The following is a 27,951-nucleotide window of genomic DNA, read 5'->3' as shown; positions in this document are numbered from 1 at the left end:
GCACAACTCTGCACAGCGAGTCCCGCCAGAGGGAGATGCTACGCGGCCTCGGGCCTCTCAAGCTCCGCCCTTTCTAGGCTGTGGCCCCGCCCTTAGGGAAACAGACTCCGCCCCCTCCGCCCTGCAACTCCAGCCGCGCGGTACCTCCAGGACAATCCCTCGACCGCGCCGTAAATCCCCGAGCTCCCCCGATCTCTTCCCGGCCTCCCTCGGGCGCCCGGAGCGGAGGCGGCGGAGATTGCCGAGGGGCGCTGGCCCCGCCCCCTCCGCGGGCTCGGCCACCGCCCCTCGCAGCAGCCGCCTCAGCTCGGGCCCGGCGCCGCTGCCCGGGGGATGAAGCGGGAGTCGGAGCTGGAGCTGCCGGTGCCCGGAGGGGGAGGAGACGGAGCCGAACCCGGCCTGAGCAAGCGGCCGCGCACCGAGGAGGCGGCGGCCGACGGTGGCGGGATGCAGGTGACCGTGCGGGGCGGGTGCCCAGTTACCGCGGGGGTGCGGCGCGGGGGCCGCGGGGCGACTCGGGGCTCCCGGGCTTGGAGCGGGGAGGGCTGCCCGGGGTCCCGGCTTGGAGGTGGGAGGGGGCCGGTCGGGGCCTGCTTGGAAGGTGGGGCGAGACCCGGCTTGGAGGCGAAGGGTGCAGGTGGAGCCTGGTGTGCCCCGGAGGGTCCTGATCCCTGAGGGGACGGGGGGCCACGTCGCATGAATAGGTGTTGGGAGGAAATTGAACGTGCTTGAGATGGATTCCATTTCTTCAAACCCTTCCTTAGTTCCTTGGGGTGGGGTGGAAGCCAAGAGATCCTGGGTCTGTTGTCCAGAGAGCCGGAGACCCAGTCAAGGACGGGGAGAGAGTGGTGGGAAACCTTCCGCAAAGAGGGAGTACCTTTTTGTCAGCTCTCGACACACAACTGGGATGGAGAAGGGGAGCAACATAGAAAGGAGAGGAGTGAAAAGCGAGAAACCTCCTCGAGAGCCCAAAGGGGATGTGGCTTAGATTGTGGGTTAAATCAGTTCCACAAGGAGTGTGAGAAGTACGAGGAGTTGGGTAGTGTTAGGGGACGCCGTGGTGCTCGAGCTCATTAACTTTGTGGAGCTACTGAGTCTGGCGACACAGGACCTGCCCCTCCTGTACTTTGCCAGTTGCATTTTATATAACTGGGGCACCTACTAGTTCTTTAATGTCCTGGGGTATAAAAGAAAATTTATAGGGTTGTTAGAAGACTGGATTCTGAGTTGTGGACTCAGGGAGAAGCTGGTTGATTTGGATAGGGACTGGCAAATGTAGTGACGATGTCAGTTGACTTCGTAATTGGAGGAAGATCGTGAAACCTTCCCAGGTTTTAGGATTTGGTCTCTGTTCAGAACATACTTACTATGAAAGGGTGAGGCTTACCTCCCAGCAGTCGTTTAGACTTCTGCCTAATTCTCTTAGAATCACAGAATGTTAGAGATAGAAGGGACCAGAGACATCATCTTTGACTGGAGTTCTTAACCTGGATAGACTTGGAAGATTCTTATGCAAAATAGAACTCTTTGGTGGGAGAAAGTCAACAGTTTTCATCTTTTTTTATTCAAGTCCCAAAATGTTTTAACTACCTCGTTGTACAGATGGGGAATCAAAAATCCAGAGCAGACTAGTGACTTGCCTAGGGCCACTCACTTAGCTGGTAGTAAAACTAGAGCTAGAATCCTAGTCTTCTAATTCCTATTCCTGTGCTCTCTCCATTACAGCACTCTTGGAAATCTCTGCAGTGCTAAAAGACTTCCTGTGCTCTTCTCTCTCTGCTTTTCAAGGCTCTGTCTGACTTCCTGTGTTAGAGACGGAGCTGTATTTAAGCCTGGCATGTTTGCCGTGTGCTTCTTGGTCTCCCTTGCAGAGGCCACTCTATTACTTGTGTTGACTTGGGTAAAGTGACCCTCTTTGTGTTTATTTTTGAATTCTTTTGTTTCGTTTGCCTCCTTTTGTTCTCCATTTGAACTCCCTCAGGCAGAGGGCTTGTGAGAAGTAAAAGCTTGGGCCATGGAGAAAATATAGAGGAATATGGGGAGACTTAAGGTGAGGTGGGTTAACACTGGATGATGAGGAGAGAAGATTGGATGTGGGTGCTGGTGAGCATGTTCTGCTTGGTGTGTGCATATATCTGTGTCTGTCTGTATTCATTTATCATTTCTGTCAATCATGGTTAATAGTGAGACTCCCACTGCCTTCCCCACCTTTCCTCCTGGGGCCCATTATTTGCTGGTTGCCTTCAAATTGGCCAAGGATAGTAGTATTTGGAAATGGAGCAGTGTATAGGGACTTTGGAGTATGCAGAGGAAGCAGTGGATTAGGTCCTTTGGGTACAGATGGGCAACTTAGAATTATCCCACAGAGAATCCTTTTTTCACTCTGTGTACTTGTGGATCTTTATTTATTTTTCACTTTATGCATTCTCATTGTTGTAGTTCCAATATACCATGTGACACAGGTATTCAAATCATCCTTGATTTAGCCCCCTACCTTCAACTACCTGTATGGTTCTGGGAAAATCCCTTCTTTGGGGGCCTCTGTTTCCTTGGTTGTAAAATACAGTGTTGGTACAGGATGATTTCTAAGTTATCTCTAAAAAAATATGTCAGGTTCCCTGACCTTAAGGTACTTGGTGTCTGCAATCTAGGTGGGGAGTCAAAATGGGTGAAAAGTTATAAAAAAATAAAAAAGTGCACGTGTGTGGGTGCGTATATGTATCATACATAGGTACGTATGCATATCACATATATATATGTGTATATATATACATATTATATGAATTTTTTGGGTAAGTTCCAGAGGAATGAAAGTAGAGATACCACAGGGTAGATGTGTGTCGCAAGGCATTGCAAAATTTAGAGCCAAAGCATGCAGAGGATTTGTGCCACTGGGGCCAGAAGAAAGAGATGGTCCTTCTTGCCAAAATGATCAAGGAAGGTTTTATGGGGAGGTTGAAATTTGAGGTATAATTGGGAGTAAAGGAAAAATAATGTTCATGAAAAGATAAAATTTAAGCCTAGGTCACCTACATCTCTGGGACCTTCCTATCATTCTGATAAGAAGGATAGGATATTTAATATTCATTTAACTGATGTTTATTGAACAGCTGCTAAGTGCCAGGTCCTGTTTTAGAGCCCAGGAAATACGGTAGTAAACAAAACAAAGACTCCGCTCTCATGGAACTAATATTCTAATTGAAAGGGACTGACAGTAAAGAAATCAACTATTATTTGGTGGTCCTAAGTGCTAAGAAGAAAAATAAAACAGGGGAAGGGGTAGAGAGTGGTGAGGAGGATGGTTAGGGAAGGCGTCTCTGATAGGTGACCTTTGGGTGACCTGAGGGAATGGGCCTGTTCAGATATTTAAGGGAAGAGCTTTCAGGCAGAGGAACTGTGGGTACAGAGGCATTTACGGAGGGGTGTGCTTGATGTGTTTGAGAACAAGAAACCAGTGTAGCTGGAGGAGAGCGAGCAGGGGCGAGGCAGTTTTAGGAAATATCAGCGGTGTAGACATGCCTATAGGCCCACGTAAACATACACGTAAAAAATCTAGAGTAACTTGCTTTTTGGTATACGGGTTTGTCTTAAAGCACATGTTTTTTTTCTTATATCTTAACACAAATGGAGTTTCTCGGAGGTCATAGCTCTTCTGGGACGCCTTCCCTGACAGCTTAGTTCACACCAGTCAGACCCTCCTCTTGCCTCCTGTTTGTGTTGATGCTTAATTATGCATCATCTTGTATTGTCCCTTCATTGTTTTATTCTTGTTTCCCTAGTGATGCTGTAAGCTTCTAGAAGACAGGAACTATATTTTCTTCGTAGTTATCCTGTGTAATACGTTACAGTTTTGGGTACGTAGTAAGTGCTCAATGCCTGTTAGGTTGAAGTTGAAATTTTACCTTTTTTAAATAATTAAGGGATAGAAAAAAAATCATGAAATTTAGGGGTGAAAGTACTTTCCGGAAATTCCCCAATCTTTTGAGTGTCAAAGGATTAACCCTTTTTTTTTTTTTTTTTTAACAGAAGTTAATTTCCCAAGACTACAGACTAAATGGAGCTATGGCTCTAAGCTGCAGGTTCCAACCCTGTTGAGTTACAGCCACTAAACTTTTGGGATAAATTATTACTTCCCCAAGTGGAGCACCAGGGACACAAGAGAGTCTGTGGTGCTTCTGTTATAATCCTTATGCTAAGAAGGAACCCTAGAGAGGAGAGGAAGGGTCACTCCTTTTCAAGGCCAATATCCAGAAGCTTTATGTGGATGGCAGAGGAGTTCACACAGCCCTGGAAACAGTTTAGAATTAGAGAATCCTGCACTGTAGAGTAGGAGGGAAGAGACAAGTTCAACCTGAAAACTGAAACACAGCTTGAGAGATGTAGTTAGTTGTTAAAGGAGGTATTTGGAAATATTGTACTCTAACCTGGTAGAAAGTTAAGTGAGTTATATATATAGATATTAGAGGTTTGTTTCACTTTAAGCAAGTCTGATATATGTGAAAAATTTGGGCTTTATTAAACGTACCGGGGAATAAATTATTTTGTTCAGCTCTTCTAGTGAATATAAACAATTTGATGAGCAAAAATTCAATTTTTGTGCAACTTTCTAGGAACTTAGCTGCTTCATAAGGCAAGGTGCACCTTAATTATTATTTATAGCTTTCAGCAAAATTCTTTATGGTAGTGAAATGTTGGAATGTGATTGTTACATGGCTAACTAACTGCTTCTGACCATAGAGTCATGAATCCATTGTAGCTAAGTGAGTTCAGAAGTTGTTCATGTTAGTGGTGAATCAGCCACTAGTAGCAGGAAGACTTTCTGGTCTCAGGGAAGGGCTTCCAGGTAGCCTGTAATTGCTCTGTAGATACTGTATTTCTTGAAGTACTTTATCTTGCCATTTGCTTGGTTCTGGGTTTCTTTCCTCCTAGGTGGATGTCTCTTTGGACTTTGAGTGTTTGGTGCTGAAACTGAACATGGTGCTACCATTTGGGTAGAGTTATAAAAACGATGTGCTTTCCTTCAAAGTGATTTTTTGAACTATATCTCACTAAAATTATTGAATTTTTCATTTCTACATGTCTTAATCTGCTTAGGCACCCTAACAAAATACCATAGACTGGGTGGCTTAAACAACAGAAATTTGTTTCTCACAGTTTCGGAGGCTGGAAGTCCAAGATCAAGGTGCTGGCAGATTTGGTGCCTGGTGAGGGCTCTCTTCCTGGCTTGCAGCCAGCTGCCTTCTTGCTCTGTGTGCTCTGTGCTCACATGGCCTTTTCCCCATGTATGCTAGTGGACACACACACACAGAGATCTCTTCCTCTTCTTATACGGGTCCTAATCCCAACATGGGGGTCCTACCCACATGACCTAATCACCTCCCAACAGCCCCACCTCCAAATGCCATCATACTGTGGGCTAGGGCTTCAAGATATTAGTTTGGGAGGGGACACAGACATTCATCCCATAATACTACCAGAGTGGTAAATATTGTAGTTGGAGAAATTGAGGCACAGTCATGTAAAAATTACTAATTTCTTTCAAGCCTCACAAGGAAGCTTGTGATTGTGAAACTGGGAATGTCTTTGAGGAGGAGAAAGATCTGAATTCAAAGTAGAATTATTCTTCACGGCAACTCAAGAGATTAGCCTGAGTTGAATTTGTCTCCTAACTTCCTCTCCCATTTTTCTAGCCACGTTGTCCTTTTTTTTTTCTCTATCATACTGACGTGTGAACACAACAAAAAGCTAACTAGAGATTTAACTTTCATTTTGATATAAAGCAGACTGATGCAGACAGGCCTCAAGATTACAGGGCTGGGAAAGAAATTCAATGTACTACTTGGTGTAAACAAGAATGTTGCTAGTGAATCTCTGGTTTGACATCTCTCAGGCCATCAGTTTGATATCAGGCTTTAATAATTTGTGGAAAAAATAAAGATGGTCATTTTAGTGAATGGACTTGTTTGAATTGTTTTTTGATATGCATTTGTAAAGCATAGTAAACATCTTTTTCTGGGGCAAATGTGTACTTCATTCAGAGACAGAAGGGAAGAGCATGCGAGACGGTGGAAAGGAAATGGCAGTAATTGGAGCGTGAGCAAACAGATGGAGGAGGGATGGCGAGTGCATGTGGTGTTTAGGTGGCCCCTAGGAGTATTGAGTTTCCTATTCTCCCCCACAGCCCCAGTACAAGCAGGCAGCTTACATGGCTAAGGTTTCATTATCTAATCCATCACAGATCAGCCTGAATAAACCCATTGGCTGGCGCTGATCTAGTTAGGAGGGTAGTGCAAAGCTGCTTGAGCCAGGATTGGGGCAAATCGGATCAGAACTGCCATGTGAATCCTGGACATATTTCTGTAATTTGGGTGGTAAAGTAGTTTGAGAAATCATTTAAGAGAGAGCGCAGTGAGAGCAAGCAATCAGCCATGAGTGTTTTCAGATGTTGTCTAAGAGACCCTGAGGGGAAGGGTATGGAGGATTTGATAGATTTCAGTGGAGTATAGTCAGGTTGCTTTGGTTATTTGAGTCTGAACAGTTTTTGGTCACTAATGCTCAGGAGTGACCTTTTTGGAGCATTTGAAGATTCCAGTTGTGATCACTCAATTGTGTCTTCTCTGAGTGATCCCTTCACCTGAGACTGTATAATGTGCTTCCCCTCTAAATTTTCAGAGGGGAGATACTGTTGTTATTATTATTACCAACCTTAATATGTCATTATGTTTGTTATCCATACATGAAGTATGGTGTAGTGAAAGAAACACTATTTAGAATTTCTCATATTGGGGTTTGAATCCTGGTTCTTCCACCTACCAACCAACTGAATGACCGTTGGTAAGATACTTAACATCTGAGCTCCTGTTTACACATCTGTGAACTGGGGGAATTACTGCATCCGCTGATGAGCTGCTATAATGAGAAAGTGAGATTATTTAAAGCTCCCATCATGGAGCTCGGCAGTAAATGTTTATTTCTTGCGTCCCTTATAACCTGCTACACAGCACTCAGCGAGTTCCTGCTTACTGCTCATCAGCATGGAGCGGTTAACGTGCTTCTGATTTATTAAGTGCCGGAGTTGGGAGTTACCTGAGATGAGCGTTGTGTGAAACCGGGAAATCTAATTGGTTTGACATCCGCGTGGAGGAGGCGAATGGACCTGGTCATGGTGGTCTCTCCAATGAGAGGAAGAGGAGACATTCACTTCTTTGCTAAGGACTAAAAGGACTCCTGAAGTGTCACTGTCCCTGCATTGGGCATGTGGACATTTCAGGAACCTGTGGGATCTCTCCTGGGAGTGTGGGTGACAGAGGCACTGGCCGTTTTGGTGGCACTTGGGATGCAGGAGTGGCGAAAATGTCATTTTGTTCCAAATTTTATAAGGTTTGTTGGTTAAATGTATTGTATCAAATAGATGGCACGTTTTGTTCTCATTTTTGTTTGTGGAACTTGGGCTGGGATGCATTTGTCACTTGTGGTCTCTTTCTGGACTCTTCAAACCCACCCTCCTGACTACTAACAGGGTCATCCATCTAAAAGAGCTTAAAATGATTTGATAGCTTATCTTTGACCTGTGGATAAAGTCCATTCCGTTTGGCCTACCAGGTCCTTCTGGCCTGACTTGTGCCTGCCTTTCTAGCTTCTTTCTACACTCCACCTCCAAGTCCATGGCAAGGGACTTGCAGCTTCCTGAGCGCGCTGTGCGGCCCAGGCTCATTCGTACCTCTGTGCTTTTGTTTCTGTTCCACCTGAAATTCCTGCCTCACATCTCTCTCTCATTTGTAAGGCTCAATCTTCAAGAATAAGTTGGGATACAGATTCCTCCTGGATGCCTTTTGTCACTGCTCCCATCCCTCCCACATTCTTGCTGCTTTCCAGAACATCATGTCCAGACCTCTGTTTTAGGACTTTTAGATTAACATTTGTTCAACTGTCTGCCCCTCTACCCCCACCTAGACTGTGAGATCAGGGGAGCCTTTGGGATCCATAGGATCTCGCACTGTGCCTGGGCCGGAGTAAGAAACTGTCGTTCTTGTTGAAGTGAACTTTGTCTTCCTGCTCCTCAGTTGGGGCCAGCAGATGGCTTTAATTGTTTTTCCAGATTTTCGCTGGGGGGTCTAGTCCTTGGTCTGCTTTCCAGCTCCTCTGAAGACTAGGTGTTGTGGGATTTGTGAATGGTACCTGATCTTTCCATTGATATCAGGGTTAAAGGTGAGAGAGGGGTCTTTGAAAACCGAAGCTGGGGTGGAACTTAACTGCCGAATGTGTCGGGTGGGCATGGCAACCTGATGTTTCATTTCCTGTGCTCAGATATTAATTGAGAGCACGTGCATGTGTATAAAAAGTGCCTTTGTGATGGGGTGGCTGAGGAAAGTAGAGGAACCACACGATTAAGGGGCAATTAGAGCTAACCTGTTCCAGTTCATTGGAGCAGTCTGTTGACCTACCTTTTACGGTGCTGCTGAGAGATTCTGGAGTGTTGCAGTTCAGATGTATTACCACCATTTGGGAGTAAACCCATTTGATCGACTGTGGACTTTAGCCTTTCTGTTCTCAACCAGTGAATTTCGTAAGCTATTATAGCTTGTTTTTATGGATGCAGGAAAAATACCCAATTGAGACACCTCACGGAATATATGCTATTTTTCAGATCATTCTTTGGCTGTGTTTGAAAATGAGGATAATTGATACGTTCTTTTATTTTTATTTTTTTGGTCTGCGTAGGGTCTTAGTTGCTGTGTGCAGGCTTTCTCTAGTTGTGGCGAGCCAGGGCTACTCTTTGTTGCAGTGCACAGGCTTCTCATGCAGTGGCTTCTCTTGTTGCAGAGCATGGGCTCTAGGCGTGTGGGCTTCTGTAGTTGCAGCAGGCGGGCTCAGTAGTTGTGGCTCGCGGGCTCTAGAGCGCAGGCTCAGTAGTTGTGGCGCACAGGCTTAGTTGCTCTGCGGCATGTGGGATCTTCCCAGACCAGGGCTCGAAACCGTGTCCCCTGCACTGGCAGGCAGATTCTTAACCACTGTGCCACCAGGGAAGTCCCTGATATAGATCTTTTAAATCTCAGCTTTGGAGACAGATTCATAGAAGTATTTTACAGGAATCTTCTCTCCCAGGCCCTTGCTATCCCCACCTCCTTCCCTTTCAGCTTCTGATTTGTGCTCCTATGTAATAATCCTCGCCTGTTTTCCAGCCTTGAGACTTCCCTTGCTAGTTGAGTTGGGGCCTCTTTAAAGGCAAATGGGCATACTTTATAGTGCCTCTGGCTTTTTGGATTCTGAGTGAATAAAGCAGTTTCTAAAAAGGGAATGAGGGAGACCAGTTATATCACTTCCTTCTGACGTGTGCTGCACATACGTGGCATCTAGAAATTTCAGCTGAGGATTCAAGGCACAGCACACATGATAAGTACCACTTATGAAGTAGATGACAATTTTGAATAACCAAATGATAATGGTTGAGTAACTGCTTAGAAACCTATTTTCCCAAGGGTGGAAACCGAGCCTTTGAAATTTAGACTTCCACATGGGTGTGTTCAACCATAATACTCGGATTTTTTAGGGACCTAAGTCCCTAGATAATACCCTGGTATGTGGGACTTTTCCCATATAGGGGCTGGTTCCCTGGTTTCTCCTTTGCCGAGGAAAAGAGGTTTTGCACTGAGTATTGGATATTTTATTCCAAGCATATGGTTTTTGAGGAGGCATACTGTTTATTTTTCTTTGGGGCTGCATTGATTTAGCTGGATCCTAAATTGTTAATACCACAAGCAAAGCCATGATTTCTTGTGAGGGATGGGCGGGGGAAGCTGTGGGAGTCTCTCAGCTTTGGGGTTCGGGGTGGGGAGCAGGAGCCACGCTGGTAGAACGAGAGGAGCTGCACACGTGGTCTCGGGGCGCCGTGGGGTTTGCATGTGGGCTCCAGCGCATGCTGGAGTTGGAACACTTTTGGAACTGAGGCTCATGGGAAGTTCTTCCAGTTGCTTTATTTTGAGCAGCATTTTCCTCTGCAGATCGGCAGCTGTTTGGAGGAGGGGGCATTCGTTGCTGTCAGCCAGGATGATTTCCAGAGCAGACCTGTATGGATTTCATTTATTTCACATTTATTTCAGGGGTATGTGGCCTGTCGTGAGTCAAGAGGACTTTGGTTCCATTTTCCTGGAAGTTGGTGGGCTTCTGTGAGCCTGCTCTATTTATCTTGGACGGTTAGGCGAGTAAAAAAGCAGCTGCATAGTTAGCCCTTGTTGCAGGGAGCTTAGTTTCATAGGTCATCCTCTCGGGGATTTTTGTACAGTCACATTTACAGCCTTGAGTTTTCTTTGCCTTTTTTCCCCCTCTCTTTTTCCATCTGAAGTTCAGTGCTCCATAAAAATTCTGAGGAAGGTGGGTAATAATTTGAGGTAGAAGACAGGAATTGTTTAGTTTCCTTCCCACCCCCATTTCTTGCCCAGCCTTCCCCCACTCCCATCCTTTGCAAAAGAATCTGCAAATGAGGTCGCTTATCCCCTAGTCAGACTGGCTTGTCCCCTGATCTGTCTGAATATGTGGCTTTGACAGCTTTTACCTGCTATTTCTTGGTTTCTAGGGGAGGGGATAGTAAGATCGTGTGATTTCAAAGCAAGAACTGGCAAAATTGGAAGATGTCTTGTGGTGGCTCCCAGCACCCACAAAGCTGAGCTCATTGGCTTGCACCTCATACAGACTTCCAGGAACACTGTCACTGTCGGTGGCTGGCACCATGGCCTTAAGGACTTTGTTGGCACTTCAGGAAGTCTCCACAATGGCTGCCTCTCACAGTGGGAGCGCTGACAAAGTTTATGGGGAGTCGGTAGCACTTGTTTTGAAAGTATGACTCTGGTCTTAGGCTGCACATCTCTGTGAGGGGTCAGAGGTGGCCTTGTTTGAAGAATGGAGAGTAGTGCCCTACACCTGTCACTTAGGTGGCCCGTTTCCTACTTGTCTGTGTTTGCTATCCTCACATACAAATTTTATGGTGTGTTTTGTATGTTGTGTTCACACTTGAAGCCATAGCCTGATTTGTGACTTTTAGTAAGGTAATTTGGCTAATCTTGGTATCATCCTGGACTTTGAAGTGATGCTGGTCATATTTAAAAGGTCTGTGTCAGGGCTTAGAAGTTGATATTTCTGTTGATGGCCTCCTCCCCTCCCCAGCTGCCGCTCATTATTCATTAGATACACATCTTTTGTCCGCTTACTTTGTGTTACAGGTCTTTAGCTGCTGTTGTGATACTAAGTAGATATTTTTGCTGCAACATTTTGGCTCTGAGCTGGCTGTGTTTTACAGTGTTGCAGATTAGTTGGCTAACTTTGGCACGTGGCGTCCACAGAGCAGAAGCCTTTCAGAGAGGTGCTTATCACGGACCATTAGTGATTTTTGTCAGCTGTATAAAAATGCTATGATTAACCGATACCCAGGTATCCATGTAGATGAGCAGTTTTCCTTTATGCTTACTTGGCGCTTCTCTCTCTAGGAGTAGTCGGGAGTAAGTGTTCCCTGGTAGGCTTTGTGTTTTAATCGTGGGAAGGCTGTCTTAAGAAACCTTTATATTTGATTTTCTCGAGGTTGGTGTAGGGATCATTTACCCTTACTGAATTTTAGCTTCACTATGAATTGTTTTCTGCAGTGTTAATTTTAGGCAAGTAGTAAATACTTCTTTGGTTTAACAGTATCCCGGAGTTTGAAGAAACCTACAAAAATTGATTGGTCCAGCATCTTGTTTTAAGCAAGGAAATGGTCTAATTCATGTTATCCCAAGCCGTTTTTTGTTGATTGCTCCTTGTGAAATGATAATAGGTGTCATTCTGACACACACACACACACACACACACACACACACACACACACACAGAGTCAAATAACTTTGGAATAGGGTTAAACAGAATTTAAACTATCTCATTTTACTTTTCATAAGCAGATGTTGTGACTCTATATTTATAAAAAACATATTTAGTGAAGCATCTTCCTCTCTTCCCTGTTCTCCACCTGCCCTGTTAGTTTCTTGTTATTCCTCCCCCTTTCTTTTTACACAAACACTAGCATACTCCACACATTGTTTTTGCACCTTGCTCTTTTCACTTACTGTATCAGGTTAATTTTTTTAATGTAACAGGGTCTGTTAATATTTTCATTAATGATTTCTACTTTTTGTGTGTGTGTGTGTGATGCTTAGAAAAGTTTTTCCCACTCTAAGATTATAAAAAACAGAATGGGCTTACAGACAGACAGACCTGACTTGGACCCCTAGCTTTGCCACATCACAGCTGTGTGATCTTGGTTAAGTTACGTAACTTTTCTAAGGCTCAGCTTCTTCCCTTATAAAATATGTTATAGGATTGGTATAAGAATTAAAAGAGATAATGTATGTAATGTGCTTAGTTCAGAGCCTGACACGTAGTAGGTGTTCAGTATACAATAGCTGTTTTTATTATAATTACCAAGCCCTGTTTTCTTATATCCCAGTGCTTTTTGACTTCCTTAAAGGCAGGAACAGTCTCTTAATCTTTGTGTCCTTGGTTCCTCCATCAGTGCCAGGGATAACTAATAATAATAAGTCAGTAAACGTTTGTTGAAAAAATAAACCAACCTTTATACAATCTTTTTTTTTTAAATTTAATTTATTTATTTAGTTTTGTCTGCGTCGGGTCTTAGTTGTGGCATGCGGGCTCTTCGTTGCAGGGTGCGGACTTCTCTCAAGTTGAGGTGCTCGGTCTCAGCAGTTGCAGCACGCGGGCTTAGTTGCCCCGCAGCATGTGGGATCTTGGTTCCCTGACCAGGGATCGAACCTGTGTCCCCTGCATTGGAAGGCGGATTCTTAACCGTGGGACCACCAGGGAAGTCCCCAATCTATTTTTTAAAATGTCCTTAATAATTGTTGTTGCTTTTTGTGTAATCATCATGTCTGGATGTACCTAATCCTCAATAATTATAATTATACTTATATGATGTTTTATAGTTTATAAAGTGCTTTGACACAAGTCTCAACTTATTCCCTGTAACAAGCCCAGAAGGTAGGTGATTCTTCTTCCCATTTTTCAGATGGTGAAAATATACATCTCTAAGCCTCAAGACAGGGAAGTGGCAAAACTGATGCTTGTACCCAGATATTATGGCTTTTTATCCAGTAACTTTTTTGCTGAGCCTCATGTCTCTTGGACCAAAGGGTATGATTGATAAGGAATGGAGTGAATATGTGCTTCATTGTATGCCACGTTTAATATTGAAAACATTTTACTCATTACCTGACAGTGGATTCGTGTAGCACTTGAAGTCAACACTGAACCCCAGTTTTTTTCTTCAATAATTTGGATCTAGCCAGTGTTTTGAATTGGGATTTTGCTAGAAGTTATCATGTACTTGTATGTGCCAGGCATTGTGGGAGAGATTTTATGTGTTTATCTCACTTTCCTGTAGTACATATTGGGAGGAGTTAGATGGGGTAGTTGGTTGCTGTATGTATGGTAGTTTGTTATTGTTGTTTGGTTTTTGCCTTGAAGTTATCAGTCTCTAATTTTATTATCAATCAAGTAATGGGTCAACAATAGCTAAGTCAATGGATTGATAATGGTGGGTAGTATAAAATCATGAGAGCTGAGGGCATCTCAAAGTTACCTGGACCAGCTCTCTTGTTTCGGTCAGGTGAAGTAGATGCTGTGCCCATTTTTATGGAGAAGTTATGTCAGGCTCAGAGAGGGTATGAGAAAGCAAGCAATAAGCTCAGACTTTCAGCTCTAGGACTAAATAGAATCATTTTTTATTCTTTTTTTTGTAAAATTTATTTATTTATTTAATTTTTGGCTGCATTGGGTCTTCACTGCTTCACGCGGGTTTTCTCTAGTTGCTGCGAGCGGGGGCTGCTCTTCGTTGTGGTGCGCGGGCTTCTCATTGCGGTGGCTTCTTTTGTTGCGGAGCATGGGCTCTAGCATGTGGTCTTCAGTAGTTGTGGCACGCGGGCTCTAGAGCGTAGGCTCAGTAGCTGTGGCTCACGGGCTTAGTTGCTCCACGGCATGTGGGATCTTCCCTGACCAGGGCTCGAACCCGTGTCCCCTGCATTAGCAGGCGGATTCTTAACCACTGTGCCACCAGGGAAGCCCCTCATTTCTTATTCTTTTCTACTTTTTGGGTGTGATTTCTCTGGGAGTTTCTTATATGGAGTTTTTTTTTTTCACCTTTTACATTTATTTTTTAAACATGTAATGTATGTTCACGTGGTTAATGATTCAAACTATGCGAGAGATTGAAGAGTAAAAAGTCTCTGCCTTTTCCCAGCTACCTAGTTTCTCTCCTTGGAAGTAACCAGTATGGTTAGTTATCTGGGTTTCTGTCCAGAGATAGTATCTACGTAATATTTTCTCCACCCCCTTTTAAAAACTCACATGGTAGTATGAATATTCATATGCTTTTCTTTTCTCTATAGTATTTGGAGATCATTTTATATCAGCTTGTAAACTTTTTTTCTCTATTTGTTAGGTTTCTGGAATTAGGATTATTCTGTTCTGCTCTACTGAGATAACTACATCTAAATGTCTCTGGGAAGGATGACTCTGATTAGTACAGGATCTCATAAAGTAAGAGTCTGCATTTTTATGGAATCATGGAGTCACAGGGTCAGAGACCTAATCTGCATCTCTCTTCTCTCATGTGAATATCCATAAATCCCTGACTGATGATACCTTTTAAAGATGCTTGAGTACAATGTAGGCATCTTCAACTCTCCACCTGCTCCAATCAGCTGCTCCTGGTCCTATCTTTTTGTGGTAGTAGGGCCCATTTGGGGTCAGATATTCCATTTGTCATTGAGTTAGTAATGATACTCTGGATCTGCCTTGAGTCATTGCATATAGAATCTCAACTGCAGTGTGATTTTATTCCGTGTGACATCTTCTATACCAGACATATCCAGAATGCCTAAGTTTATCCTGATTGAATGTTATTGCTGTCAGGAGGCTGTTCAGTGAGCCAAGTTTGGTGCTGAATTGTGAGAAAGAAAGGTTTGGTTCCTAGTAGGTGTTTGCATCTCAGCAGCCACAGTTGCTGTTAGTTTCACTTTACTCCTGTGTTTGTGGAAAGCCCAGGATTGAGTGAATGCTCTTCATCCCTGGAATATGACCAGTCTGTGACTGAGACTCGATGGGAAGTAAATAGATATGGTTCAACAAACAGGGAATATTTTTCTTTTGTTTTGTGGACAGTAGTGGATTCTGATTCAGACATAGAATTAAGGATTTCAAGTTTAGGCTTTGATTCTAGCTCAGTTAACCTTTACACACTTCTGCATTTAAAGACGTGAACTAAAACAGTGCTTTTCAGAGTTGGCTTCTGCAATGGACCTTTGTCTTCACAAAAATATTATAGAGGAGGTAGCATTCCCGCTGTTTGGAGAATGAGGCCAGTGGGGATGCGTCTTGCATTCTGGATGAATGTTGACCTCCATTGTGTGGTGATGCTAATCTCACCATACAATCTTTCTGGTCACAAGGCTTTGCAGGGAGTGAATTAGGCCCACTCCGTCTCCATGACCCCACACAGTGAATGGAAGCAGGCAGGGCACCAGATGCTGTGTTGCTTCCCCTGTTGCGTCTTCCTTCACACTCGGTGTAATGTTTCCAGGCATTTGTGCAACCTGAGAGCAGAAAGTGCCTGTCTTAGCAGTCGAGAGATGGGTTGGCAGGTGGCTCAAGTTACTCCATGTTCCTGATAAGAGCCACTGATGCAGGCTGGTGGCTCCTGTGGGGTGGGAGCTGTATTGCCAGTGCCCTGCCCAGCAGGAATGGTGGTTTGGGTCTCTGTGGTGTTCTAGGACTCCAAGAATGTACCCAAAGGCAGTTTGAGAGGTCTGGCCAACATCTCTAGGGAAGTAGCACAATTTAGGAAGCACATCTTGCTTTAAAGGATATGGGTCTTAGGAAGTGGTGGCACACAGAGGAAGAAGCATCCACATTGAAAATATGAAGTGCAAACCCGAGGAATAGAAATGGAATTTTATTATTCCACCTCTTAACCTAAAACGCAGTTGAAGAATTTATTGAGTCAGGTAGTGCTGGGCACAGTGATGACTAGGACTTGGACTTGCGGTGGGAAAGTGGATGTATACACAGATAATTTTAATGCAATGTGATCGTTTCTCTGATAGAGGCTCACACTGAGCATGTCAAAGCCTGGTGCTCTGGTAACATATATTCTGTGTGCCACTCTATCAGAGCAGTTATCACCTGTATTAAAATATTGGGGTAAGAGGTGCCATTCTGCCTAGGTTCAAATTCTCTCTCTGCACCTACTTAGCTGTGTGTCCTTTGGGCAAGTCACTTATCTCCTCTGTGCTTCAGTTTTTCATCTGTAAAATGGGGATAATAATAGTTTGTCACAAGGTTGTTGTGAGTATTAGATGAGTTCATAGAGTAAATACAACATGCTTAGAAGAGTACCAGGCCCACGGTAAGCGTGTATAAGTGCTATCTCTTGTGACTGTGGTTGTTAACAGGGGCACTGGAGACCATGGCAAACCCATGACCAGTGGTGGTACAGAGGTCCCCACTGTATTCACTTACTGTATTCATAATACCGTATTCATTGCTGTATTCACTGAAAGATGTTTTGTGGTGACTATGCCAGGTACCGCACGGAAGCAAATGAATGAGATGTTAACCGGCTGTGTGACTGCACAATACGTGATGAGAGTCAAGTATTTGGCAAGTGTGTAAGTAAGAGGAATATTGACGTGAGAGGCTTCAGTATCCCATGGCAGTTTCAGAGAAGGGATCTTGCTGTTGCTTTGGAGGCCCTTTAGCTTTCTTGACATTCTGAGTATAGGTTATGTATCTTACTTTAAGGTAGGACAGTACTTGACTATTTCAGATAGGTAGGTATCTTTCCTGTTTTTTAAAAACCTCTAGGAGAAGGCATGTTAGATCAGAATCTATCCATCAAGCCATCTATCAGTCCTTTCTTACTTTCCTCTCTCCCTCCTTCTCTACAAGGGAAAAGTTGCTAATATTTAAATCACTTTCCTTGTTCTTTATATTAAAGTAAACTTCCCATGTTGTACAAAAGGCCTTACCCTTTTGCTCAGTCATTCATTCATTTAATAGCATTTGAATGTTATGACATGCTAGATGCCAGGATTATGGAGTTAAAGGAGGTTCTTATGGAACCCGGGAGGCTTATTGGGGAAGGTTTCTGGAACAACTATACAGTAAAAGAAAAACTTGGTAGCACAGTGTATTATAAGGGTGTAGGTAGAGAAATAGGTACTTACATTGCTGGTGGGGTGAAAAGTCACGTAACTTCCACAAAGAGCTATTTAGCAATGTCTGTTAAAATACATATATTCTTTGACCCAGCAGTTCCATCTCTAGGAATTAATTCTACAGATACTATTGTGTCTGTGTGTAAGAATATACAGTACAGAATTATTTGAAATAGCAAAAGGTTGAAAAAAATCCAAATGCTCTTTGACAGGAAATCTGTGAATTAAAATAAGATACATTCTTAAAATGGAATATCATGCAGACGTTAAAAAGAATTAGACAGCTCTATATAAACGCATTTAGAAGACACTAAAATACATTCAGTGTGAACAGTCACGGTGCTGAAAAAAGTGTATAGTTTGTTACTATTTGTGTAATGAAAAAAGTATATATCCGTATACTTAGTACACATAGACTCTCTTTGCCAGGAAATGCAAGATTCTGGTAACATTGGTTGCCTCTTGGGAGGGGTATTGAGTGATGAAGGAATGGGTTATAGGTGAAGATTTAATTTTCACTGTATACCTTTTGTGCCTTTTGAATTTTGTATTACATGCATGTATTGTTTTAAAAATAAAATAGTTTATTAAAATTACATAGGAGGGACTTCCTTGGTGGTACAGTGGTTAAGAATCCGCCTGCCAATGCAGGGGACATGGGTTCGAGCCCTGGTCCGGGAAGATCCCACATGCCACGGAGCAACTAAGCCCGTGCGCCACAACCACTGAGCCCATGCTCCACACCTACTGAAGCCCGCACGCCTAGAGCCCGTGCTCCACAACAAGAGAAGCCACCGCAAGGAGAAGCCGGTGCACTGCAAAGAAGAGTAGCCCTGCTCCCCACAACTAGAGAAAGCCTGTGCGCAGCAGTGAAGACCCAACGCAGCCAAAAAAATAAAATTAAAAAAGAAAAAAATTACATAGGAATAAGTACAGGAGCTACTTTACTTATGATCCTTGAACTTGCTAATTTTCATAGAAAAATGAATAAAGTTACGTGTTAGAGCAAAAGTGCGAATTCTGCTTATCACAAGCAAAGAAAAAATAGTACTGGTGGTGGTACATGGTCATTTAAATTTTGTCTGTCACACTGTTTATTGGTATATAGGATGTTTCCAGTGCTTTTAACTATGTCTTATTATATTTATTTATTTTTTTGTGGTACGCGGGCCTCTCACTGTTGTGGCCTCTCCCGCTGCGGAGCACAGACTCAGCAGCCATGGCTCACGGGCCCAGCTGCTCCGTGGCATGTGGAATCTTCCCAGACCTGGGCATGAACCCGTGTCCCCTGCACCGGCAGGCGGACTCTCAACCACTGCGCCACCAGGGAGGCCCTATTATATTTATTTTTAACGGTCTTATTCAGTAAGGATAAAACCTGATTATAACGAAAATGCTGATATGAAAAGGTGGATAAATGTAGAGATGAATAAAAATGGAGGTGATGTTAGGAAATGGTAAATGTTGTATATGTGTACGGGATGATTCATTCAACAACAGATGATAATAAAGGGCCAAGTGCAAATCAACATGAGTTGACAAGAAACAAAACAAGTCAGAACCACTACCATAAGCCTCTCTAGTTTTCTTAAGAAATGTCCCCTCACTAGAGGTGCACCCATGGGTTCCTTGGATTTTTTTCACGTTGGAATTTTATGAACTAATGGACTTAGGAGCAGCCTTTCATTCCAGACATAACCTGATGGTAAATAAAGGAGCTTCTGTACCCTGATAGGAGTGAGTACAGGGTTTCTATGGCAGCATAATAGAGGAATTCTTAGCCAGCCAGGCTGGGATGGGCGCAGAGAGAGCATTCTGCAGAAGCCACTGGTGAGTACTAAGTGAGTGAGCAGGGCTTAGGCAGGTAAAGGAGAGGGAGGCTCAGGCCATCTGGGCAGGAGAGGCAGAATGTCCAGGGATCAGGTGTGAGAGGACCTTCATTGGGTCCATGGGGAGGGCAGAGGATTTTCCCAATCTGCCTTTGGTAGTTAGTCCCTCCTCAGACAGCCATCCCCTTGCAGTCATGTACCATTGTTCACGAAGCTGACTAGAAGACGGTGATTGGATTATCCTGCCACTCTCGGAGCATAACCTCATAGTGGTAGGGGAGTAGAGACACTGTCTTAGTTCATCCAAAAGAAAAAAAAAGGTAAGAGAGAGCAAAGAAAACCTGTATTTGATTATGTTGTATATATGTAGATGTGCCTTCTAGCAGAATTATTATTTTTTTTTCCGTTGTCTTCATCCTAGAAGAAGCTTTACTCTGTTTGGAATCACAGTTTGAGTGCTGCATGGAAACAACTTGAACCTTATGTTCCATTTCATTATATTTAAATTTATGTGAAGCACTTTCTACCACTTAGGCATGCATTTTGCTCTTCATAGCATGGAATGCTGTAACAAAATGTTTCGTCCATCAGAGGCTTTCTCAACATTTTACGAGCGTTTAAGTGCTTAATCTCCACAGTGTGCAGGGTAGGTGGCAGGTGGTCAAGTGATATTTTTTTCACGTATCTTGCATATTCTCATGTTTTGGTGGTTCATGCCTCTTAAGGAGAAATTTTCCCCTTTGAAGCTGAAATACCCTATGCTTTGAATCCAGTCAAAGACAAATTATTCTGGAAAGCTTGAACCAAACCTGGTCAGATGCTTCTGAGTTATGATAGAGGGATTGAAATAAACTTTTTCAGCTAAAAATAATTTTGCTCACAAGTTACCAAAAATGGCCGACTAGAAATGCTTTTAAGATACTTGTCCAAGCTACCATAAGCCGAAGGTCAAGAAAAAAGTTTAGAACACATTTTGAGAAATGATTGGCTCTATTTTGCCAAAGCTTTTGCCAAGCTTCTTATTCCATAATTGCCCTGGGAGACAGAAACTGGTGGAAAGTGTTATGCCTGAGATTCACTGGGAACCTAGACGTTCTTCAAGTGGAACACGTAGGCTGCCTGTTTCTTCTGACAGTAAACTCATACTTCTGGGAGGCATTAGGGTTAGATGAAAATGAGACACTTAATTCTAAAGATATTGTACAATTACCTATGCTAATTAATTATTTAAAACCTATCTCCTGTTGCAGAGCAGTTCTTACTCTCAGGGAATATTTGTTAGTCTTCACAGAGAGCCAAGTGCTGGGTCTTTAGCACGTGGTACTGCCATTGATGCTCTGTTGTTCTGTTAAGGTACTTCTCTGCATCTCACTGAATAGTGGACAGTTAAGGGCAGCACTTTATGTGCAGTATGATCGGTTGTCACTGGAGTTTATATTTATGCTTCATTCTAAAACCTCAGTGTACCTTACTGATTACGCAGAGGGTCCCTTTGCAGCAGCAGTTTGCACCACTGATTGCTGGTGGTAGCCTTGAGAAGGCATGGTGACTCTCCTTAAGGTTGCTTAGTATTGTAGAATAAAGTCTTGATTTAGAATAAAATTTAGAGCTTTTTTCCTCATAAAAATTGCTCTTTTAAATAGAGCTAATATAAAGCCATGATGTTTTTCCTTCCTAAATTTAACACGTATTTATTGAGCCTCTGATGTGTATGAGGTAATGAGAAGGGAAATTGACCGAGCTCATGTCAGAGGACCTCTGTCTTCCTTCAGTTAGAGAAGAACAGTAGCCTGTAGGCAGGGATGGTAATGACACTCTGAGATGGTGGAGAAATTTTAGAGGTAGGTGTTGTTCCAGTGTAATAAGCATTCATTAAAAAGTAGAATAGGGCTTCCCTGGTGGCGCAGTGGTTAAGAATCCGCCTGCCAATGCAGGGGACATGGGTTGGAGCCCTGGTCCAGGAAGATCCCACATGCCACGGAGCAACTAAGCCTGTGAGCCACAACTACTGAAGCCCATGCGCCTAGAGCCTGTGCTCCGCAACAAGGAGCCACTGCAATGAGAAGCCAGCACACTGCAATGAAGAGTAGCCCCCACTCGCTGCAACTTGAGAAAGCTGGGTGCAGCAACAAAGACCCAACGCAGCCAAAGATAAATAAAAAAATAAAAACAAGTACAATAAAAGGATTGCTAAGTCTCAGTTAAGTGCCAGCTTGGATTGAGGTGGTCTTGGTGATTTCTTAACTTCATCAGACGGTGCTCAGAAGCCCACAAGTGTAGCTAAGTGCGCATTACCCTGGGCTGAGCGTCAGTAAACTGGGACAGACAGCTTCAGGTGGAGGAAAGGGGTGGGAGAAGACAAAGGATAGGAAGCTTGTGACAGGAGTTTGAGATCTTGATGTTAGAAGAGTTTAGGTAGTGATGATTCCTAAGGAATGGTAATCAAATGGATGATTGTGATAGAGGTCAAGTCCTCTGGAAATAAGTAGGTTGAAGAACTTGGAGGCTTTGGAAGGGTTGTCAACTGGAGGTTGAGGAAGTAGAATGATGTGTAAGCATAACTCAGTAGTTCTCAACTGGGAGAGGTTTTGCCCCCCAGGGGATGTTTGGCAATGTCTGGAGACATTTTTGCCTCTCCTAACTGGAGTTGCTGCTGGCTTCTAGTGGGTAGAAGCCCGGGATGCTGCTTTAACACTTGAAAATGCACGGGGCAGCTCCCTACAGTGAAGGATGATCTGGCCCAGAATGTCAATAGCATTGAGGTTGAGAAACCCTGCATTAACTTTAAGAGTTGTTGAGTAAAGGCAACAGAATATGATTATTTCCCTCCCCTTCCTCTCTGTTTCATAAAACAGGGACCAGTTGTTAGGTAGAACTTTTTGACTTATTATAGGTGGCATACAGTTGTTACCCAGTAAATGTTTGCTGAGTGACGAATGGTATGAATTGATAGAAAAGCAGCAATGGGGAGCAGAAAGAATGCCAACTCCTAGCAACGGCCTTTAGGCTTTGGAAGACTGTGAGGTATACATATGGGAAAAATGAATTAATATTAGGGTGCAGGAGAAGTATTGAGAGAGTGAAGAAGAAATCAAAATTGTAGAGGTGTGGAAAGGGGAGCTACCCAAGGGGGCCCAGTTGAGCTGGTCGAAAGGCAAAGAAGGGGGTGAGAAGGAGCAAAGATTTTCATTGTATGTAGGGTTCAAGAGTTCCAGGAGAGGTAGTTGGAGATGGGTCTTTTTTTTAAAAACACTTAAAAACACATTTATTTATTTATTTATTTATTTATGGCTGCGCTGGGTCTTCGCTGCTGTGTGCGGGCTTTCTCAGTTGCGGCGAGTTGGGGCTACTCTTCGTTGTGGTGCCCGGGCTTCTCATTGCGATGGCTTCTCTTGTTGTGGACCATGGGCTCTAGGTGCACGGGTTTCAGTAGTTGTGGCATGTGGGCTCAGTAGTTGTGTTGCATGGGCTTAGTTGCTCTGTGGCATGTGGGATCTTCCCGGACCAGGGCTCGAACCCGTGTCCCCTGCATTGGCAGATGGATTCTTAACCACTGTGCCACCAGGGAAGTCCCGGGGTGAGTTTTCCGAGGAAAGTTATTGCAGGTTAGCAATCAGGAAGAACTTACTAATGTAGGAGCTTCTTAGAACTAGAAGAGCCCTAAAGTTCCTTTTGGAATGTTGGTGTGATAGAAACCTTAGTAGTTTCTGTTATGTTCTGGGAAAATTCTATACATGTGTATACATATAGACGTACATACATGTTTGTATACCTGAAGTCTCTTCGTTGCTTTTCACTGAACAGAACATCTTGCAGGATATTTTGTTTCAGTTTGTACAGAGCAACCTCATTCTTCTGAAATGACCACATAGTATTCCATAGTAAGTTTTTTTTTTGTTGTTGTTGTTGATGTTTTAAAATCATGATTTGTTTAAAAATTTCCTATTGCTGGACATTTAGGTTGTTTCCAGTCTTCTGTTAGTAGAAGCAGTGCTGCTTGTGTATGTATGTAGGTAAGTATATGGGGACAGATTCTGAGAAGTGGAATTGTTGGGTCTCTAGGGTATGTTCATTTAAACTTCTGATAGGTATTGCCAAGCAGCCTCCAAAAGCGTATACTTCTATGAACAACGAAGTAGAGTGACTTTTTCCTATCAGCTTGGCAAACTATATGTTACCATACTTTGATTTTCACCAGCCCAATAAGTGAAAACTGGTACAGTGATTTTTTGTATTTTTGAAAAAGGATCTGTTTTTTAAAAAATATGTTTAAAAATTACTTGTGTTTCTTTGTCATGAACTGAGTTTTGAAAGAATTTTTTTTTTGGTCAGTAAGAACTTCCAAAAATTAAGGAAATTAGCTCTTGTCATTCATATTACAAAATTTCTCAGTTTGTCATTTGAGTTTGTTTATAGTATTTAAATGTATGTATATGTGTTTGTGTACGTTTTAGAGCCAGATAAAAACATTTTAATATAATCAAATATATAAGGTATTTATTTTTAAGCTTTTGGATCTTGTTTCTTTCTGAGAAAGGCCTTGTATACTGAGATTTAAAAATAATGTTTTGTGCTTTCTTTTAGTACTTTAACAGGAAAAGCTGGATTTTAGTTTTGGTTCTATCATTTATTAGTTTTGTGACATTGGGCAAATTATGTAACCTCCCAGAGCCTCAGTTTCCTAAACTGGAACGGTTTGATCAGATGATTTGTAACATTGTAAAGAATGTTGTAAAATTTCTTGTTTGCTTTTGAGTGGGGTTTACTTTTGTGTTGTGTGGGGATAGGGAGTTGAGGCAAGCAAAGGGAAAGATGAAAAGAGGCAGGCAGGCGGACATGGAAGGAAGATGGGCAGAAGTAAAAAGGAGGACGGAGAGAAACCAGGAGTGCCAATGAGAAACAAAAAACCCGGAGATGATAACAAAGGAAAACAGACACAAGGAAGGTAGATACCGAGAACTCTAGTGGGATGCATTTTTCCTGTCACAGGAGGTCTAAGGCATTTTGGGCACTTTTGTTCATTCACTCTCCCTTCTCCCCCTTTCTTCCTCCTATCCCTGCCTTTTTCCCTTCTTTCCTTTTTTTTTTTTTTAATGGTTGAAAAAAATTTCTTTTTAAATTTTACTTATTTCTTGGCTGCATTGGGTCTTTGTTGCTGCGCGCGGGCTTTCTCTAGTTGCGGCGAGCGGGGCTACTCTTAGTTGTGGTGCAGTGGCTTCTCTTGTTGCGGAGCATGGGCTCTAGGCATGTGGGCTTCAGTAGTTGTGGTGCGTGGGCTTAGTTGCACCGCGGCATGTGGGATCTTCCCTGGCCAGTGATCAAACCCATGTCCCCTGCATTGTCAGGCGGATTCTTAACCATGGTGCCACCAGGGAAGTCCCCCTTCCTTTCTTTTTCTTTGAATAAGAAGTGTAATACAGAGGATATAAATTAGCACAAATCATAAAGTACAAAAGTTAAGGCTTCAAAGTCTTACTCATGCTGCACATATATAGCATTTTATTTTTAGATGTTGGGGGTAGGAGTTTATTAATTATTTATTTTTGCTGTGTTGCATCTTCGTTTCTGTGCAAGGGCTTTCTCTAGTTGTGGCAAGCGGGGGCCACTCTCCATCGCGGTGCGCGGGCCTCTCACTATCGCCGTCTCTCTTGTTGCGGAGCACAGGCTCCAGACGCGCAGGCTCAGTAGTTGTGACTCACGGGCCTAGTTGCTCTGCGGCATGTGGGATCCTCCCAAACCAGGGCTCGAACCCGTGTCCCCTGCATTAGCAGCCAGATTCTCAACCACTGCGCCACCAGGGAAGCCCCGTATATAGCATTTAAAGCCAAGTGCTTTGAACTTCTTGGACATAAGTTTCTGTTGGAATTGCTATTATACTGATTTATTGTCTAGCAATCCCTTCCAGCTCTAAAATTCTGTTTTTAAATATAGTGTATGTATTTTAACATTGTTATAAGAACTATAACTTTTGCATTTCCTGCTTTTAGATCTTAAATATGTAAAATTAATAATGCATTCCCACATGTTTTATATTTCATGTCTGAGAAGTTCTTCCCATAATTTATGCCTTTAAGAAATCGAGTTTCTGTCTTTGGACACCTGTCTTCTGTGAAACCTTGAGCTGAGATGTTTAACTTCTTCCCTGTCTGCTAAGTATGGGTAATTGTACCCATCCAACAATAAATAGTTAACCAAAATTCTTAAATGACAGATTCCTCTAAAGTATAGTTTTCAATTATTTCCATCACTTATTTATTTATTTTTTTGCGGTACGCAGACCTCTCACTATTGTGGCCTCTCCCGTTGGGGAGCACAGGCTCCGGACGCCTAGCCTCAGTGGCCATGGCTCACGGGCCCAGCCTCTCTGCGGCATGTGGGATCTTCCTGGACCGGGGCACGAACCCGCGTCCCCTGCATCGGCAGGCGGACTCTCAACCACTGAGCCACCAGGGAAGCCCCTCACTTATTTTTAAAAAATCAATACATACTTTGCCCTTAGACCCTAAGTGTGATTCTATTTTCCTTGTTGCTTTGGTTGGGGGAAAAAAAAAATCCTGTGGTTACTACCATGCACCCATTTGAGTTGAATACAGTCTTACCTTTTAGATGATGGTGATCTTCTCACAAACTCCTTTTTACCTTTTCAACCTCATGAACCTCCCAGAGCTGGCCTGGGACATGCTTATCTGTTGGCTTTTTCAGGTTACCCTGGAAAACAGATGACTAGACTTATTAAAATCATGCCTGACTCTCATGGCAGTGGCTGTCAACGTGGGCTACTTGGAAAGGAAGTTATTGTGGTGATCAGAAATACATACCGAAGGAGAAGGGGATGAAAATGTAAGTGGCTTTGGTTGCTTAGCTTTGTTACTGGTAGCTTGGCTTTCGGGGGATACAGAGGTCTCGATGTCATCTTTTGGATTTGATCAAAAGCTTTCTTCTTTTCCACTTCTGGAGGATGGCTTCTTTGGGAAAGAATCACCTTCGTTGATTCCTCATTTTGTGCATTTTAGATCCAGTCTCTCCATTTCATCCCCAGACTCATTTTATGTAAAGTGAAACCTAATCAAGAGGTGTCGATTGAGGGTCTGCTCTTTGTGAGGTAGTGTGGGCAGGAAGAGGAAGATCCAGGGGGTGTTCTGTAAAGGGTTTCAATTCAGTTGTGTAGGTGATGTATAAACTAAGCCAAAATTAAATAACAGTTGAAGTTGATGGTGTCAGATATGGTAAAGGGTCATGTACCTTGCTAATTTGTTGGTGAGAAAGACTATATTTATTATAAAATTGTACCACAGTTGTTTTTCTGGATTTGCTGTACACTTAGAAAGATAAAAATATAAAGGAGAATAAAAGGGGATCCAGAATGTAAGCTATGGCAACTGAAAAAGTTTTTATGACTTTTACATTTTTTAAATGAAGTTGTCATATTAATTATTTTAATTTTAAACCTGGGAGGCCAAGGAAAAAGTTTCCTTTGGTCCTGGAAGCTGACTCAGACTTTACATTCCCTCCCCATCTCAGTTCCTTCCAATATTTACAGGATCTCCAATAGCTGGCTTCAGAAATTAGTTGCAAGAGGTCCTATGCATGATGTAATGTAGTAAATACTTAAAAAAATATTTGTGGAAGAAATAACTAAAGTTCTGTAGGGAGTCCGGAGAATGTATAGAGACATTTTGAGTCTTTGTAGCTACTTTAGAAACAGTGTTGCTGCTGGCAGGTGGGTAGCTGGGAGAGTTGAAGGGACTTTGCATTGGCTTTTTAAAAATCTCTTGAGGCACTTCCCTGGTGACGCAGTGGTTACGAATTCCCCTGCCAATGCAGGGGACACGGGTTCAAGCCCTGGTCCGGGAAGATCCCACATGCCGTGGAGCAACTAAGCCTGTGTGCCACAACTACTGAGCCCGTGTGCCACAGCTACTGAAGCCCGCATGCCTAGAGCTCATGCTCTGCAACAAGAGAAGCCACCGCAATGAGAAGCCTGTGCACCGCAATGAAGGGTAGCCCCCACTTGCCGCAACTAGAGAGAAGGCCCGCGTGCAGCAGCAAAAACCCAATGCAGCCAAAATAAATTAAATAAATAAATTAAAAAAAATGTATCTTGAGACCTCTTCTGAAAGCAGCAGCTCTTCTGTTCTCATGGATGGTCTGCCTGGTGAGTTTGGACAACATGCAGTATTTCTACCATGTGAATGTCTAAAATGACTGAAGAATCCAAGACTGACCACCCTGGAGTGTGTATTGATCAAAACCATTTGAGCTGTAGGCACAGGGGTTTGAAGGATGGCTGGATGTACAGAGACCGGGTAGAAGGGGATGCTCATGAGTCCCCTGTGTCTCATGACCAGAGCCAACTAATGATAGTTTAAATGCGTCAGATGCCAGTGAATCCCTATTGTTCCCTTACCTATTGAAGTCTGAGAAGTTCTCCTTTAGGAAAGGTATCTGTTGTTACACTGCTCATTTTGGGGCAGTATCTGGACCAGGGGTCAGCTGCCTTTTCTTCAGGACCTCAAGGACTAATGTGTGAAGACCTGCATCTTTTTGGCTAGCAGCAAAGTGGATTAGAAGTCTAGAGGCTGGTTGCTTTCTAGTTTTGGAGGTTGAAGATGATTCGTCACGATGCCAGGAAAGCCAGAGTGATGGCCCAGTCAGTAGTCTTGTTGGTATCATTTCAACCTTCTGAGATGAGTCCTTAATGGACACAGGCCTTATACCCGGTGTAAGTGCCCTTCTTTGGGCACTTTTTCATTTTTCCTTAATCAACAGTGTTTATAACGTCATGATCATGTGAGGAGAGTGGAACTCCTCTTTCCCTGGGGCTATTTTTCTGGCCGATTTCAGCAGGCTCATATTTCCTGGTGACATTT

The 27,951-nt window shown here is 43.2% G+C and overlaps 1 protein-coding gene across 9 annotated transcripts in view; it reads left to right on the top strand.

The window, feature by feature from the left end:
• Nucleotides 1-313: 313 nt before the first annotated feature.
• Nucleotides 314-27,951, top strand: part of RBFOX2 (RNA binding fox-1 homolog 2) — a 257,056-nt gene continuing 229,418 nt past the window's right edge. For all 9 annotated transcript variants that reach the window (XM_024743493.1, XM_024743494.1, XM_024743492.1 and 6 more), the window contains exon 1: nt 314-453. In XM_024743493.1, coding sequence (XP_024599261.1) covers nt 334-453 — 120 coding nt within the window. In that variant the 5' untranslated portion in view covers nt 314-333. The remainder of the gene's footprint in view (nt 454-27,951) is intronic.

The sequence above is a fragment of the Neophocaena asiaeorientalis genome, unplaced genomic scaffold (genome assembly GCF_003031525.2).
Source record: "Neophocaena asiaeorientalis asiaeorientalis breed wild unplaced genomic scaffold, Neophocaena_asiaeorientalis_V1.1 scaffold332, whole genome shotgun sequence".
Taxonomy (NCBI): Eukaryota; Metazoa; Chordata; class Mammalia; order Artiodactyla; family Phocoenidae; genus Neophocaena; species Neophocaena asiaeorientalis.
The sequence above is the reverse complement of the archived record's forward strand: the minus strand, read 5'-3'. Positions and strand labels throughout refer to the sequence as shown.